Raw genomic sequence first — 18,100 nt, 5'->3', positions numbered from 1 at the left:
AGAAACTGTAAGAAACAAAATTATATAGGAACATAGGAAAAAGACCAGAAGGAAATATAATACAATGAATAGAATGTCATTAGTGGTTATTTCTGAACTATGAGTTTATGGCGACTTTAGTTTACGTCTTTATACTTTGCTGTATTTTCTAGTCCACTACAATAATAAACATTATTTATATCATTAGAAAAATTTATTCCTTACCAAAAATGTTACCGTTATACATATTGTGATACATACTGGTATCACAGACCGCATTCTACATGCCTAATGGCTCAAATTAAACCCATTTTCAGAAATAAATGTATTTAATTAACCCCAGTGGATGGTGGCCCAGGTACCCTTTGCATCCTGACTAATCTGCCACTGTAAATAATTAACATCTCCTTGTGCCCTTCTGTCCCAGAGCACTGCCCAGGGTGGGTGGCATTCCACCCGGATGCTAGGTTGATTGCCAGGGCAGATCCTGTGTAACTGAGCAAGGTCCTCATGATGGAAATTAAACATCTCAGTGAAGGGCGGATGAAATCCTGTGTGAATTCGCTCCTTCCATGGTGATGAGCTGCCTGAGGGTCACAGGCTCATGTAAAACAACTGCCACCCCATCAAAGTAGAATCCCACATACCAATGAAACCAACCTTGGAAGTTTGTGTGGAAATGATGGATTTATTTAAATTGTGTAATTGCTTTCAAATGCTTTCTTGTTAACAAATATGACATACAAAATATACACGGTGTGGCAAATAATATAGGCTGTGTTTCCCTGCAGCACTGCCAATGCTCCAAACTTAAAAGGGTACAAAATAGTTTCTCTAACTCACCTGTAAAAAAAAGGAAGGAAGGAAGAAAGGAAGGAAGGACGGAAGGAAGGGGAGGGCAGGACAGGGGAGGAGAACGGTGGGCAGGGGAGGGGAGGGAGAAAGAAAAGAAAAGAAAAACATTTACTAGTTTTGTGCTGTTTCCAGTAGAAATTTGTCATTTTAGGTACTGATAATTATAAGGGGGCACAAAAGTGACATCTTTGAGATAGAGAATGCATACTTAGGGGTGATGGTCAAAATATTTAACACCTCATATGGCATGAGCATAGCATCAGTGAAACCTGATATGAGCCATAGTTTTGGAGCAGAGGCCTGGGGCCCTCTATCAACTCAGGAGTTCCCCTTTAGTTTATGAATCATAAGGAGGTCCTAGGACTAAGGTTAAGGGAAGCAAAGAGACAGACAGAGGGCTCAGAGTAGCAGATACTTACCAAACAGAATGGAAGTACAGTATTTCAACATTTTTAACAATCAGCACCACTGTACTGGTACATAATACCTGCACACCAGTGCTAGAGATATCCCGGAGTTGTTAACCAGTAAGCTAAGCATTTAAAATTATCTGACTACGTTTAGAGCTTGCCCTAACAAAAAGCCTCACACACCAACCCCTATGTGGAGCCTCAGCTGTTACCTCTGTGTGGGCAATCCTGTAGTGACAGCTCAGAGCCAGCTCTAGTCCCCCTCCTAAAGCCATGCCTTGGATAGCTGCCACCACGGGCTTCTCACTTCTCTGTATATCATCTACGACTTGTGACAGCCGGTCGCCAGAGATTCTAGGAGCGCTGAAGCCATAGATATCAGCACCTGAAGGCACAAAGACAAGGAGAAATACCTGGACTTTGTTACATAACAGTAAGGTACTTGCTGATTCTTAAGAAATATCTTTGGGGCTGGGCATGGTGGCTCACTCCTGTAGGATTATCCAAGCACTCTGGGAGGCCAAGGCGGGCAGATTGTTTGAGCTCAGGAGTTCGAGACCAGCCTGAGCAAGAATGACACCCCGACTCTACTAAAAAAATAGAAAGAAATTAGCTGGACAACTAAAAATATATAGAAAAAATTAGCCAGACATGGTGGTACATGCCTGTAGTCCCAGCTACTCGGGAGGCTGAGGCAGTAGGATTGCTTGAGCCCAGGAGTTTGAAGTTGCTGTGAGCTAGGCTGACACCACGGCACTCTAGCCCGGGCAACAGAGTGAGACAATGTCTCAAAAAAAAAAACAAAAAACAAACCCGAAAAAGAAATGTTGGCCAGGCGCGGTGGCTCACGCCTGTAATCCTAGCACTCTGGAGGCCGAGGCGGGTGGATCGTTTGAGCTCAGGAGTTCGAGACCAGCCTGAGCAAGAGCGAGACCCTGTCTCTACTAAAAATAGAAAGAAATTATCTGGCCAACTAAAAATATATATAGAAAAAATTAGCCGGGCATGGTGGCGCATGCCTGTAGTCCTAGCTACTTGGGAGGCTGAGGCAGTAGGGTCGCTTAAGCCCAGGAGTTTGAGGTTGCTGTGAGCTAGGCTGATGCCACAGCACTCACTGTAGCCCGGGCAACAGAGTGAGACTCTGTCTCAAAAAAAAAAAAAAAAAATGTCTTCAGGCCCTTAAACTTTATCCTTTGGCTGGAGACACAATAAAGGAAGACTAGCTTGGAAAATGTACAACAATATCAGAGAAAAATCCTCAAATCTTTACCAGTGATCCTGTAATCTTCTAAAAACTGTCTTTCTATATGACAACTAGCAACTCTTATCTTTAAAAAAGTTAAAAATCTCCTCCAATGACCACTATTGTGAGATTGAGTCAGCCCCTCTCATTTTTTGTGAGATACTGCTCATCAACCCTGTTCACAGCAATTTTGCCCCATGTCTTTGTTTAGGGCATAAGTCGTTACAATATAAAATATCAGGGTAACATGCATACATATTTGTGAGTTATATGTTAATCAACTAGCTTAGAATTACATTATCATTCTATAAAAAAACTGTATAGATAATAGTTTATCTTTTTTTTTTTTTTTTTCTTTTTGAGACAGAGTCTCGCTTTGTTGCCCGGGCTACAGTGAGTGCCATGGCATCAGCCTAGCTCACAGCAACCTCAAACTCCTGGGCTTAAGCGATCCTACTGCCTCAGCCTCCCGAGTAGCTGGGACTACAGGCATGTGCCACCATGCCCGGCTAATTTTTTGTATATATATATTTTAGTTGGCCAGATAATTTCTTTCTATTTTTAGTAGAGACGGGGGTCTCATTCTTGCTCAGGTTGGTCTCGAACTCCTGATCTCGAGCGATCCACCCACCTCGGCCTCCCAGAGGGCTAGGATTACAGGCGTGAGCCACCACGTCCGGCCAAGTTTTTTATCTTCAATTAAAAGTAACATTTATTGGTTTTCCTAATTATAAAAATAACATATTATGGAAAATTTGAAAATTATACAAAATTATAAAGAACATAAAGATCACCAGAGATAACAATTTATTTTGATGAACTCTTAGTTCTTTTCCCCATGCACATATGTAAATGGCTTTGTGACCTTGAGTAAGTTATTTAACCTTTTTTTCTCAATAACTATCTTAAGTGACTGATGTGAGAATTAAATGAAAGTTTAATAAATATATTTAGTATTTAGAGAATACTGTAAAATTTTAAAATATTTTCCTATTTTACATAACATTATGCACAATGAGTTTTTTCCTGTAGCATTATCTATTCTTTTAAAACATGAAATTAGGTAGAAGTTAAAAAAAATAATTATTTCATATTTAGCCTATTCATTTTTTTCTTTTGCTACATGATCCTCATCTAGCACCAATCCAGGGGTTATATTTTTTCTCACCAACCCATCATATTTCACTCTCTAGTCCAGTGTTTTGTTTCATTGTTTTTTAAATTTCTTTGATTGTAGAGAAACATGATCAATTTCAATCTGAGTCTCAGGCCTATCATACTTGTAACTTTTGATTGAGATGGGTTTTCATGTAATAATAGAAATTAACATTTATTGGATAAATACATACATCAGGCACTATGTTATGTAGTTTCACATATTGTCTCATTTAATTTTCATAACACCTGGGTTAAGTAGTATAACAATCATAACAATCCCCACTTTCAGGTAAGGAAGTTAAGGCTTTGAGATGTTAAATGACTAGTGCAGACATATGACTAGTAACTGGTAGAATAGGGATTTGAACTTAGGCAATTTGACTACAAAGCTCACATTCTTAAAAGCTATATTATATTCTTCTACTTAGAGTGTAAAGTTAGAGGTATTATTATCCCAAGTTTACATAAAGCAAGGCATAGACAAGAATATAGTGATTTCACTTTTTAATTATTTCCAGCATATAGAAATCCAATTAGTTTTTGGATATTGACTTTATATCCAGCAAAACTGCCAAATTATATTAATTCTAATAATTTTCCAATATATTATTTTGATTTTTCTACAAATATTATCATATCTTCTGAATAATGAAATTTCATTTATTCCTTTCCAATCTTTACACTTTTTTAATACTATTTCTTTTGTTAGCCTTACTGCACTGGCTGGGACCTTGAATACAATGTCAAATAGAAAGGGTGAAAGCAGTCAGCCTTGTTTTGTTCCTTTCTCACAAGGAAAGCTTTCAATTTACCATTTTGTTTGATGTTCGTTGTAGGTTATACAAAATAGTTATCTTTTGCCTGCTTAAGAAATTTCCTTTCTCAACATGGTTTAATAAGAATTTTTTTTTTTTTTTGATACAGGGTCTCACTGTGTTGCCCAGGCTGGTCTTCCACTCCTCGACTCAAGGGATACTCCTGCCTCAGCCTCCTGAGTAGCTGGGATTATAGGTGCGTGCCACCGTGTCACCATGCCACCATGCCACCATGCCATGCTTAGAATTTTTCTTTCTTTTTTTTTTTTTTTTTTTTGACACAGGGTCTTGCTCTGTCACCCCAGCTAGAGTGCAGTGGCATCTTCATAGCTCACTGCAACCTCAAACTCCTGGGCTCTAGCAATCCTACCGCTTCGGCCTCCCAAAGTGATAGGATTACAGGCATGCGCCACTACACCTGGCCAGAATATTTTTTCTGCGTCTCTTGACATAATCATACAATTTTTCTCTTTAATTTTTTGAGGGGATAAATTACATTGATCTTCTAGTGTTCAACCAATCTGATATTTGTAGGACAAAAGTGATGTGCTATATTTTTTATATATTGTTAGATTCAGTTTTATAATGCAGTAAGTTTTTTCTATCTATATTTATGAATGAAGTTGGCATATAATTTTTCTTTTCCTTACTGTCCTTGTCAGGTGTTGGTATCAAGGTTATGCTAGCCTCACAAAATGAGTTGGGAAGTGTACTGAGTTAAATAGTGCTCATTCGTAACCTGTGAATAGGACCTTATTTGGAAATGAGGTCTTTGCAGATGTAATCAAGGTAAGATGGGGTCATAGTGGATTAGGGGAGGCCTACATAAGACCAGGGAAATTTGGACACAGACACGTGGGGAGAAGGCCATGTGAAGACAGAGCAGAGATTAGAGTTATGTATCTACAATCCAAAGATTGCCAGCAACCACAAGAAGCTAGAACAAGGAAGGATTCTTCCCTAAAGACTTTGGAGGAAGAATGGCCCTGCTGATATCTTGATTACAAACTTCTAGCCTCCAGATCAGTGAGGGAATACATTTCTGTTGTTTTAGGATACTCAGTTTGTGGCAATTTGTTACAGCAGCTCTAGGAAACTAATACAGGAAGTGTCCCCTCTTTTTTGATTCTCTAAAATATTTGTGTAAAATCAGAATGTTTTCCTTGACTTTACAGTAGAGCTTACCAATGAAGTTATCTGGGCCTGGAATTTACTTAGTGAGATTTTTGATTACTGATTGAATTTCTTTCATGGTTATAGAACTAGTTGAGTTTCCTATTTCTTCTTGAGTCCATTTTGGTAAGCTATTTTTTTCCCCCACTAATTCATAATATCTTCATTTTCTTTTTTAGTGGCTACAGCATTTGCAGTGATATCCCCTTCATTATTCCTCATATGTCTTTTTTCCCTTGATCAATCTCTTCAGAAGTTCATCAATTTTATTAGTTTTAGTTTCAAAGAACTAGCTTTTGACATTGTTGTTCCTCTTCATTCAGATGTTTTCTATTTCATTAATTTCTCCTTATTATTTCCTTTCTCCTACTATATTTGGGTCCATTTTACTCTTTGTTTTGTCAGTTTCTTGATATAGATGCTTGGTTCACTATGTTTCAGCCTTTTTCTTTTCTAATATGTACTTTTTGTTTGTTTGTTTGAGTCACAGTCTTGCTCTGTTGCCCGGGCTAGAGTGCTGTGCATCAGCCTATCTCACAGCAACCTCAAACTCCTAGGCTCAAGTGATCCTCCTGCCTCAGCATCCCAAGTAGTTGGGACTACAGGCATGTGCCACCACGCCTGGCTAATTTTTTCTATTTTTAGTTTTCCCCCTAATTTCCTTCTATTTTTAGTAGAGACGGGGGTCTTGCTCTTGCTGAGGCTGGTCTAGAACTCCTAACCTCAAGCTGTCCTCTTGCCTGGGTCTCCCAGAGTGGTAGAATTACAGAAGTGAGCCACCATGTCCAGTCCTAATATTTACTTTTAAATCTATAAATTTCCTGATAAGTTTTACTTTAGTTGCATCCCTCAAGTTTTATGTTATATTTTCATTGTCATTCAGTTCAAATTTTTTTCTAAATTCCATTATGATTTCTGTTTTGACTCAGAGGTTATTAAGAAATGAATTTAATTCCCAAACACATGAGAATTTCTAGTTGTACTTTTGTTATTGATTTCTAGCTTAATTGCATTGTTGTCACAGAATATACTCTAAATGAAATTTATTTAGATAAGCTTTTATGATCCAGCATCTGGTCAATTTTTGTTAATGTTCCAGATGTATTTCAAAAGAACGTTTATTTTCCAGTTTGGGGGCACATTGTTCTATGTAAGTACATTAAGTCAAGTTTGATAATCCCTAATGCTTTTCTAGAAGAATTCTTTTTTCTGCCTCTGAACTCTAATTACATTCTCTCTTCCACTTCCTTCCTTACAAAGAAATATCAAGTTCTTTATGATTCTGATCCTTTTTTCCATGCCTCAAAGCCACCATTTTGGGTATACAAACTTAGGTTGTCAAATAGTGAATAAGCCATTTAATAGCCGGTTAATATTTGGTACATTATTTTAATGTCTCTCAGGCTCAATTTTCTCATCTGTAAATGGGGATTGGAGGATTTATTGAGGATTAAAAACTCTTGGTAAAAGTGCTATTTTCATTATTATTAATTAATAAATAGCCTACATAGTACTGGAATATAACAGGCAAGATAAATGGTAATTATTATAATGATTAACATTTTTATATGTATTTATTTCCATGATCCAACATCTTTGTCTTTCCAGGCTACAGTTAACACATATTAAATTTCTCTGGCTGTCGCAAGATTGAATAGGCCCTCATATGCACATGACTTTTTCAAAAAGTATAATATATTCATTCGGGAAAAGAAGAAAAGGTGCCACAAATACCACTGAATAAATCACCATTTCAGAATACTTTTGCCATATTTTCTCAATTTTATTTTCTTCTTCACATAATAATCCAATAAAGTAGTGCCATGGTCACTAAGATCAGTGACTATTAGAAGAAAAATGAATTCCATATTAAGACTGTGCATGAATTAAAAACAATGTTCACTGAACATCTTTAGTGTGCAGGCACTATACCAGGAGCTTTCAGATATCTCATTTAATCTCACAAAAACCCTTTAAGATAGTTATTATTATTTCTACTTAATAGATAGAGGAACTGAGGTTTAGGAGATTAAAGAGACTTGCCCAAGTTCATATAGGGTGGAGACACATGCAGAGCATGGATGTATGAGCAGGTGCATACCAGCAAGTATAACACCCATCAAGCCTGGAACTAAATTTCCTCCAAAGGCCCAATGCAATATAAAAGAGACTAAGGCCAAAGTCTTCTCCAGGTCTCTCTTGTGATTCCTCTCTCTTTTCCCACAATGTTTCTCATTTCCACTCAATTCTCCCATATCCATTGCCCACACTAAGTTATTAGCCACAGGGATAGCTAACACAATATTGATCTTAGTATGTGGCTGGATTCCAGAGATAGTGGGCAAGAGTTAGACTCTAGTTACCTGCAGAGAATTTGCCATCAGCTCCACAAATCACAATGGCTTTTACCGTATGGTCTTCTATAGCTTTTTGCAGTCCCTCTTTTATTCTGTGGACTACAGCTGCACTAAAAGAAGAAAAAAAAAATTGCATGAAGCAAATTAGTCAGAATGAAATTCCTACTATCTCAGAGTTTTTTCCTTTCCTAACAATGAAAAATTATTTTCTTGCACTGTGGTTTAACTCTGACCACTTAGAATCGGCACTAACCAATTTAAAAATATCATTATATGTTTTCTACGCACAGTGAAAGAAGTTATCTGATAAAGACAATTTATCATGTAAGGCACACTAAGATGAGTGCTGTAATAAAGGTACAAAGAAAGTGATGTTTGTGTAATGTTTGTGTAAAACTGGAATTGTGTAAAGGTCAGAGGGGGATGAAGTTACTTTCAATTTGTCATATAAGAAAACTAAAGGAGAAATTATCTAGGAGAAGTGGCAAGGGCTGCTAGTTACTTCAAATGGTCATTCCTCTCTACCTTCTAAGTATTAAAACATCTGGTTTTTAGCTGGATTTTTGATTGCCCAAAATAAAGACTAAATTTTCCAACCTACTTTGCAGTAAGGTCTGCAGGGGCACTAAGTTCTGGCCAATGGGATGGAAGCATATTCAGAACATCAACTTTTGGAAAGAGTCCTTAAAGGATTGAGCATGCTTTTCTCCTTATCTTTCCTCCCTACTCCTGGCAGGTATGCAGATGTGATGGTTAGATTGAGCAGCCATCTTGGGCCAAGAGGTAGAAACCATGTATTGAAGATGGCAGAGCAAAAGATAGAATTGCGGTCTCTGATGATTGTGGAGCAGCCATACCATTCTAGGACACTGCTATAAGAGAAATTAACTTTTAATGTTGAATTCACTATTATTTTGAGTTTTCTGTCACTGACAGCCAAACCTAATGATAAATAATTTAGCAGATAAAGGCAAGGTGTTGTAGATTTTGCCACATTTCGGTATATGAGGACATCATCCACAGAAGAGATAGCTAAAGCCAAGATTGAATGAGTCTACCAAAGAAAAAGAAAAGACAGCTGAGAGCAAATCCTCCGGATACATCTTCATTTAATAAGGGGAGAGGCTTAGCAGAGTGATTCAGCAACAAGGGAGCCCAAAATCATAAAGACCAAGAAAGGAAAATTTGCCAGAAGCAGGGGATTAATAAGTGCCAAGGGATGGTAAAGGAGGAGAATCTGGGGAAAGTGGTGAGAAACTGCTTAAAGGAAAAATGATATAGGAAGGGAGACAGAGCAAGATGGCTGAATAGAACACTCCAGTGATCATGCCCCTGCAGGAACACCAAATTGAACAACTATCCATGCAAGAAAGCACCTTCATAAGAACCTAAAATCAGGTAAGCAATCACAGTACCTGGTTTTTAACATTATATCAAGGAAAGAAACACTGAAGAGGGTAGGAAAGACAGCCTTACACTGCCTATGCCACCCCTTCCCCATCCCCCCGCAGCACCCAACACCAGTGCTGGGTGGAGAGAGAATCTCTGTGCTTGGGGGAGGCAAAGTGAAGTGATTATGGGACTTTGCATTGGAACTTAGCGCTGCCCTGTCACAAAGGGACACAACACAGGGCAGAATTCTGTCAGCGCCCACAGAGGGAATATTTACACTGCCCCAGCCAGAGGGGAATCCAGTAGTAGGAACCTGAGTTCCGGCTAGGTCCACCACCAATTAATGAAAATGGCCTGGGGCCCAGAATAAACTTGACAGACAGTCAAGCCACAAAGACTGCAGTCCTTGGACAAGTCCTAGGCTGTACTGTGCTCAAAGCAGTGGACTTGGGGTGCACATTACCCAGTAAGACACTGGCTGTGGCAGCCAGCCCAACTGCAAGCACTGCAGTTGGTGCAGAGACTCCACCAAAAAACTATTAGAACTGATAAACAAATTTAGTAAAGTTGGAGGGCACAAAATCAACTTACAAAAACCAGTAGCATTTCTATATGCCAAGAGCAAACAATCTGAAAAAAAAAAAAAAAAAAAACAAGAAAGTAATCCCATTTACAATAGCTATAAATAAAATGAAATATCTAAGAATAAACTTTATCAAAGAAGTGAAAGATCTCTATAATGAAAACTATAAAACATTGGTAAAAGAAATTGAAGAGGACGCCAAAAAAGGAAAGATATTCCATGCTTATGGATTAGAAGAATCAGCATTATTAGAATGTCCATACTACCTAAAGCAATTTAAAGATTCAATGCAACCCCTATCAAAATACCAATGACATTCTTCACAGAAATAGAAAAAATAATCCTAAAATTTTTATGGAACCACAAAAGCCCCAGCGCAGCCAAAGCAGTCCTGAGCAAAAAGAACAAACTGAAGGAATCACATTACCTAACTTCAAATCATAATACAGAGCTGTGGTAACTAAAACAGCATGGTACTGACATAAAAACAGACATACTGCCCAATGGAACAGAATAGAGAACTCAGAAATAAATACACACATCTATGATGATCTCATTTTTCATAAAGGTGCCAAGAACATACAGTGGGGAAAGGACAGCCTCTTCAATAAATGGTGCTGGGAAAACTGGGTATCCATGTGCAGGAGAATGAAGCTAGACCCCATCTCTTGCCATATACAAAAATCAAGTCAAAATGCATTAAAGACTTAAATCTAAGACCTGAAACTATGAAGGTACTAGAAAAAAGCATTGGAGAAATACTCTAGGACATTGGTCTGGGCAAAGATTTCTTGAGTAATATCCAAAAGCACAGGCAACTAAAGCCAAAATGGACAAATGGGATCACATCAAGCTAAAAAGCTTTTGCACAACAAAGGAAACAACAAAGCAAAGAAACAACCCACAGAGTGGGAGAAAATATTTGCAAACTACCCATCTGACAAAGGATTAATAACTAGAATATATAAGGAGCTCGAACAACTCAATAGGGAAAAAAAAAATCAAATAATACAGTTTAAAAATGGGCAAAAGATCTGAATAGACATTTCTCAAAAGAGACATACAAATGACCAATGGCCAATGGGTATATGAAAAAATGCTTACTATCATTAGTCATCAGAGAAAGGCAAATCAAAAGTACAATGAGATATCATCTCACCCCAGTTAAAATGGCTTTTATCCAAAAGAGGCAATAATGAATGCTGGTGAGGAAGTGGAGAAAGGAGAACCCTCATATGCTGTTGGTGGGAATGTAAATTAGTACAACCACTGTGGAGAACAGTATGGAGGTTCCTTAAAAAACTAAAAATATAACTGCCATATGACCCAGCAATCCCACTGTTAGGTATATATCCAAAAGAAAGGAAAACAATATATAAAAAAGGTATCTGTACTCCCATGTTTATTGCAGCAATATTCACAATAGTCAAGATTTGGAATCAACCTAAGTGTCCATCAAGAGATGAATGGATAAAAAAAATGTGGTACATATATATAATGAAATATTGTGGTTCATATATACCACGGAATATTAGCCATAAAAAAGAATGAAATCCTGTCATTTGCAACAACATAGATGGAACTGGAGAACAGTAAGTGAAATAAACCAAGCACAGAAAGACAAATTTTGCACATTCTCACTTATATGTGAGAGCTAAAAATTAAAACAATTGATCTCACAGAGATAGAGAATAGAATGATGGCAGGGACGGATAGCGGGGAGGGGGCAATAAAGTGACGATGGGTAATGGGTACAAACATATAGTTAGATAGAATCAGTAAGATCTAATGTTTGATAGCCCAAAAGGGTGACTGTAACAATAAGTTATTGTATATTTTAAAATAACTAAGAGTAGAATTGGAATGTTCCCTGTACAAAGAAATGATAAATGCTTGAGGTGATAGATACCCCAATTACCCTGATTTGATTATTATACATTGTATGCCTGTATCAGAACATCATATATGCTCCACAAATATATACAACTATTATGTCCCCATAATAATTAAAAATTTAAAAAATGATAGAACCAGATTCCAATCAGTTTTGCCTTGTAATTCTGGGTAAAATTTCTGTTCTTTAATATACAGGGTGAAAAAAATCTTAAAATAAGCAACGAACTTCTATAAAGGCCATATTGTTAAGATCAGCAACAATGAGTTAAAACCTCAGAGAATAAAGGAGATACTTGCCCTTGTAAATGATTCCCTTTCACCTAATTACTTTTCATTTCTTAACCTAGGATAAAATCCAAAAAAAACTTCTTGCCTTTGGTAAATCAGAAACCAAATCTAATAATGAAAAACAGATTCAGAAGCATTATGTAATATTGAGAAGCCCAAAGGTCATATATTTCCTTCTAGGTAAATGATGCCTACAAAATTAGCCAAAATTAGTTCAATCAGTGCCACTAAGGAGAATAAACTAGCTTTTCCCATTGTTCCAACCCCTCCTCTTTTTTTTTTTTTTTTTTTTTTTTTTTTTTTTTGAGACAGAGTCTCACTCTGTTGCCCAGGCTAGAGTGAGTGCCATGGCGTCAGCCTAGCTCACAGCAACCTCAAACTCCTGAACTCAAGCGATCCTCCTGTCTCAGCCTCCCGAGTAGCTGGGACTACAGGCATGCGCCACCATGCCCGGCTAATTTTTTCTATATATATTTTTAGCTGTCCATATAATTTCTTTCTATTTTTAGTAGAGATGGGGTCTCGCTCTTGCTCAGGCTGGTCTCGAACTCCTGAGCTCAAACGATCCGCCCACCTCGGCCTCCCAGAGTGCTAGGATTACAGGCGTGAGCCACCGCGCCCGGCCGCCTCCTCTTTTTTTTAACGTTCTTGTTAATTCTGCAAAAATCAAAAACAGGAAAAAAAGAAAAATAAAAACAACTATAACAGATAAGCTTTACTAGATTCAAGCTGACTGACAGGAACCACAGTCTTGTAGCAACGTGGAGGCCACAGGGGTTAAGAAATTATCTTTCTCCATACTGTTAGGTATGGAGAAACAGAGTCTGGAGTAAAGATAACATTTCAGGAGTGCTGACCAAAAGTCTTTGACCATAAGAGAGCTTTCTTTTTTTGACAGCTTCTTTTTTTTAAAAACTAAAAGTCATCAAATAAAGTTTGTGGCTTGCAACCCACATTTTTTCAAACAAAGAAATAGAAGAGAAGAGAAAATAGACTATATCAAACAATATAACATGTAAGGATAGGTTTTGTTTCACAAAACTTTCTTTTTGGTTATGCATTCACATGTATTTGTGCCTTGAGTTGCTATGTAAAACATGATGTTTCTTACTATGTGGATTACAACCAAGAAAAAGTGTAAGCCAGGCCCGATGGCTCACTTCTGTAATCCCAGCACTTTGGGAGGCTGAGGCAGGAGGATTGTTTGAGGTTAGGAGTTCAAGACCAGCCTGGACAATATAATGAGACTCTGTCTCTACAAAAAAAAAATAAGAAAAATTAGCCAGAAGTGGTGGCATGTGCCTGTAGTCCTACCTACTTGGGAGCCTGAGGCAAGAGGATCGCTTGAGCCCAGGTGTTAAAGGTTGCAGTGAGCTATGATTGCGCCACTGCACTCCAGCCTGGCCAAAAGATGCTATCTCAAAAAAAAAAAAAAAAAAAAAAGAAAGAAAGAAAGAAAAAGTGTAAAAGCCATTGTTCTAGGAGACAAGCCTAGTAATCAGGCATGTCCTACACTTATAAAGAGAGTTAGTATTCCTCTGAATGGAAGGAAACATGACTGGCTAAATTAGCAATAAAGGATTTAAACTATTTGTCTGGGGGGAAAATGTCAAATAAGCATCTTTCAGTGAGCTAGGAAGAGGAAATTTCTCACATAAAATTAGAACCAGGAGGGGAAAAGGAAGGAAGAGAGGAAGGAAAGAAAAATATAAAGAAAAAAAATCAGAGACCCTGTTAAACTTGATGAACATGCTGGGATGTACACTTCTGTAATACCTAGAAAAATGTTCAGAAGAAGACAGAAAGGAAAGGGAAGAGAAATGTTTATTACCAGGTGGAGAAAATCTTATTGACAAAGGTGAAGTGATTCTGAGCAGCAGGGCCTGTTGGTGGGGGCTTGGAACAGGCCTTCTGACTAACAGGAATGATGACTGCTCACATCTGTTAAATGCCAGTTTATAATCTCCAACTAATTTAAACCTCACAACTTTATGAGGTAGCTACTAACATTTCTTCTGTAAAGCAGGGAGGGGAAAATATTGGTAGCTATGGATATTAGACTATGGAACTTTTCCCCCTAAGGTCTTGATGGCCACAATTTCCCATTGTGTGCAGAGGTTACAGCAGAATCCTAATATCTAGTAATTCTAATCAGTATACAGACCAGTCCAAAATTGATATGTAACCATATTACTTACATTTTTCTTTGTCAAAACCAATATAATGGATATTTTGCTTTTTAGGAGGCAGGGGAAAGCAAGTAAATGGACATATCATCCTTGTGTGATTTTATTCCGGCAACTTTTTTGTATTAAATGCAATAGTTCATATTAAAATAAGAACTGTAATATTAATACTAATGATAAAATCAAATCTCATGACAGTAAGACAAAATAAATTCCATTAAAATTAGTCTTCAATCCAGTCTCTATTTTGCTGCAGCAGTGTGTGGTAGAAATTTTGACCAACGACCTTTCTAACTACGCTTTATATAAAGTGTAAGTTATAATTTACAAATTATAATTTCCACTAATCCTACTCCCTGTGGATAGGTGGCTTCTTTGCAAAGCTGATGTATAACTACACTTTTTTTCAGAGATACGGAAGAACCAGACCAAATTAACTTCATTAATTTTCAAAAAGTAGCATTGATCTCACTTTTAAAAGTAATGTTCTAAGTGCACTGCACAAGGAAGGTATCCTACAATGTAATAAAAGAAAATAAACTGCAGCTTTTCAGAAAATGCTATTTAGTAGGCTTACTCTGACATGGGTCAGCCGCGGAAGCACCGAGACTCTGAGGTTTAAACAGATCAGGATAAACAATTTTGCATTTCTGGGCCTGGACACAACTGTCCTTTACTCACTGCATTGGCATAAGTGGGGTACCTTACTTTACTTTTTAAAATGTTAAACCATTTTATTGTCTGATTAGTAAAGCTGTTAGCCACACACTGTAAGGGCAGTCTGGACTCAAAGTTGGGGAGTGAGGTTGGATCAAGGTCCAACAGCGAACTAAGACCTGTGGAATACAAACTCCGCCTACGAAGACAAAGTTGCAAACAAGCAGAGGGTTCCGCACGAAGTTGCCATCGACAGACCCAGTTGGAATCCAGCTCCCTTGCTTAGAATCCATCTGTCTGTAACTCAGACTCAGTTTCCTTACTAGTAAAAACGGGCATGAGAGTTCTCTGCGAAGATTAACCAAGCTAATTTAGGTTTCAAAAAAAAAAAAAAAGGTGCCTGGCATAAGCCACTTGTTCAATCTGTCAGCGTCTTTATTACTTTAAACCAGCAAGGGAAGGTCAAAGCCTACAGAACCAGCAGGCGGGTAGGGCCCCCAGCTGTCCCCCAGCTGGAAGCGACCAAGCCGGTTACCTGATCGCGTTCACCGGCGGGTTTCGGAGGCGGATCAGCGCCAGGAAGTTGTGCAGCCGAGTATACTCAGCCATGTTTCCTCGGTCACCGAAGATGCCTCTGCCTCTCGCCACAGGGCGAAGCCACTTTTCCGGGAGCGCCGGGCCGCCCCGCGAGGAGGGGCGCCCGCTGGGCCAATGCAAGCCGGGGCACCGCCTCCCGCCGCCGCCCACCGCGCGGCTGCTCGCGCCCGAGCTTCCCCCGCGCAGCCCTCCTCTTCCCCCGACCCCACTCCCGCGCTCCGCATACTCTGGTCGCCTCTTTCTCTTTATTGGCTCCTGTCCTGCTCCCATCACAAAGTACAACAGGGAGGACGATGGAAAACCGGTGGAACTGCTGGCAGGTCGCAGTTTGCAACTCCCTGGCCCAGAGGCGCTGGCTTCTCGGGACAAGTTCTGGGTTCACTGAGTCGGGCAAGCTGTCCTCATCACAGTATTCATCTTCATGATCCTCTGAACAGGGACAGATTACGACACACATCATGCATTTCACCTAAATGAGCATGGCACTAATATCAACCAAATATTTAAGGAACATCATTTTTACTTATCTTACAATCACACAGCAACTAGTGAAAGCTGAGTTTCTTGTCTACCCAACCCTCTTTTTCCTTCTTCTGCCATTCCGAAGGATTATGATTTGTAATACATAATCCATCAATCCATGAATTGAGCACCTATTATGTGCAAGACCTAGGCTGGAGAGTAAAGATAAACAAGGCCCAGCCTCTTCTCTCCAAAAGTTCAGGCTAAGACAAGGTTTTTCTAAATAGAGTTGGCTTCTCATAGACCCCACAGTCCATCAAGTGGTCAGAAGGCATTCTGGAAGTTTCAGAGGAAAAAACAATGGAATAATTTTGTTCACTGATGTCTCACAAATTTTAACAACGATTAAGGATTATTTTCATAGATATTCATTTACCTCCTGAAAAAAAAAAAAAAAAAAAAAACAACAAAAAAAACCAGGTTCCTACTACTAGGAAAGTACTGATTGTTTTGAAGCCCTGTTAACAAGCAGCAGTCAGAACCCATACAATCCAGCCAGCACAGCTGCCTCAATGATCAAAGCCAACCTACCGATGACAGCCAATTACAAACAGTTCAAGGCACCTGCCTCTGAGCACCCAAATCAGCAACAGCCTCATCGGAGCAATCAGCTTCTTATGGGTGCTATCAATCTCTAATGCCTCTAAAAAATTGCTGATCCCTAAATTCCATCTTACCCAAAAACTCTATGTAAAAGCAACAGTCTGTTCTGCTTGGAGAGACTGTGCGTGACCAGGATAGTTCTTCCTTACTATAGTCAGCAAAAACTTCAGTCATCTTCCTTCAGGTATTAGTCTCTAGGGAAATAACTCTGCCATGGCATCCTAGCAACTTTAAACATCTCCACAAAGGCCAGGTAGGCATAGCTTCACAGCCCTCAATGGCCTGAAATTCCTCCTGGAGCGAGGGGAGATAATAAGCATGGTGTGGCGTTACTTTGAGGCAGTTTCTCGTGTCTGTCTTGTAGGAGTCTACTATAGGCCATTTCTCCCCTATCTCCCTATTTTCAACTGAACACATAACTTTCTGCCTTGTGCCCCCATCTCAGGGAAAGCTTCTGTGTAGATCTATAAAACTACTTGGCAGTGGTTTAGGGTTGGCTCTTTAAAAGGGTGGGGTTTAGGGTGACACAAATAAGGCACCTAGTGGACAAAATTTAAGGGGGCACTCACTCTCAGGCTCACGCAATATGCTGACCCTGCCCTGCCGCTCAACAGCGTGACCCACCGTTCCTGACATCTGTCATCTAGTCCCTCTGTTTGGTGTCATGCTGTGGGACTAGGGATACAGGGAGCTGATACCATGCTGATCTTTCTTTTGCTGTCTGTGTAAATAATAAACTATCTAAATTCATTTGGGTGCCTTACTTGCTGAGTCTATGGAAGTGTGACAAGCCAATTTAGCAAGTGCTACCATGCATATAGACTTCTTATAGACCACTTGACCACTTGACAAACTCTTGATCATTGTTGTGAATTGTTATATTCTTAAATTATCTTGTTACTTAATTTGTCTCAATAATTGCTACTTAACAGGATGCTGGTCCTCTTAACAAATACACTTCCACACTATTTGCATGTTACTGCTTTTGCTTGTTAAGTACATTGTTTTCCTTGTTGTCATTATGTTGCATTATATCCCCATTTCACAAAAACAGATCAGTTCATCAGAAGTGGTTCATTAAAGCTTAAAAGAAAGATAAAAGAAAATAAAGCTATAACTTAGCATAATGCCCAAAAGGTAAACAGTGAACTGGATTTCAATGCAAATACAGACCTTTTGCCTGCTAGAACATACAAATCTGTACTCACAGTAAGAACAGAAATGCTATCTAAACCTGGCTTTCCCTGCAATGGTGATCTATTAGCCCTAGAGCCCAGGGAGTTGTATATGAAACTTCATTCAATAGTAACATGAATCATTTGAGGCTTACTTCTCTGATAAGCCAGTCAGGTTTTTCTGGAGCAAACAAAACAGTGCTTTCTGAAC

General features: G+C 38.8%; 1 protein-coding gene across 1 annotated transcript in view; it reads right to left on the bottom strand.

Moving 5' to 3' along the window:
- The window catches only part of EHHADH (enoyl-CoA hydratase and 3-hydroxyacyl CoA dehydrogenase), a 53,993-nt gene extending 38,322 nt beyond the window's left edge, over nt 1-15,671 (bottom strand). The window contains exons 1-3 of the mRNA XM_069475236.1: nt 15,528-15,671; nt 7,997-8,100; nt 1,457-1,629 (exon numbers count right to left, since the gene is read on the bottom strand). Of these exons, the coding sequence (XP_069331337.1) occupies nt 1,457-1,629; nt 7,997-8,100; nt 15,528-15,601 (351 nt within the window). The 5' untranslated portion in view covers nt 15,602-15,671. The remainder of the gene's footprint in view (nt 1-1,456; nt 1,630-7,996; nt 8,101-15,527) is intronic.
- Between the last annotated feature and the right edge of the window lie 2,429 nt (nt 15,672-18,100).

This window comes from Eulemur rufifrons, chromosome 7, assembly GCF_041146395.1.
Source record: "Eulemur rufifrons isolate Redbay chromosome 7, OSU_ERuf_1, whole genome shotgun sequence".
NCBI lineage: Eukaryota > Metazoa > Chordata > Mammalia > Primates > Lemuridae > Eulemur > Eulemur rufifrons.
The sequence above is the reverse complement of the archived record's forward strand: the minus strand, read 5'-3'. Positions and strand labels throughout refer to the sequence as shown.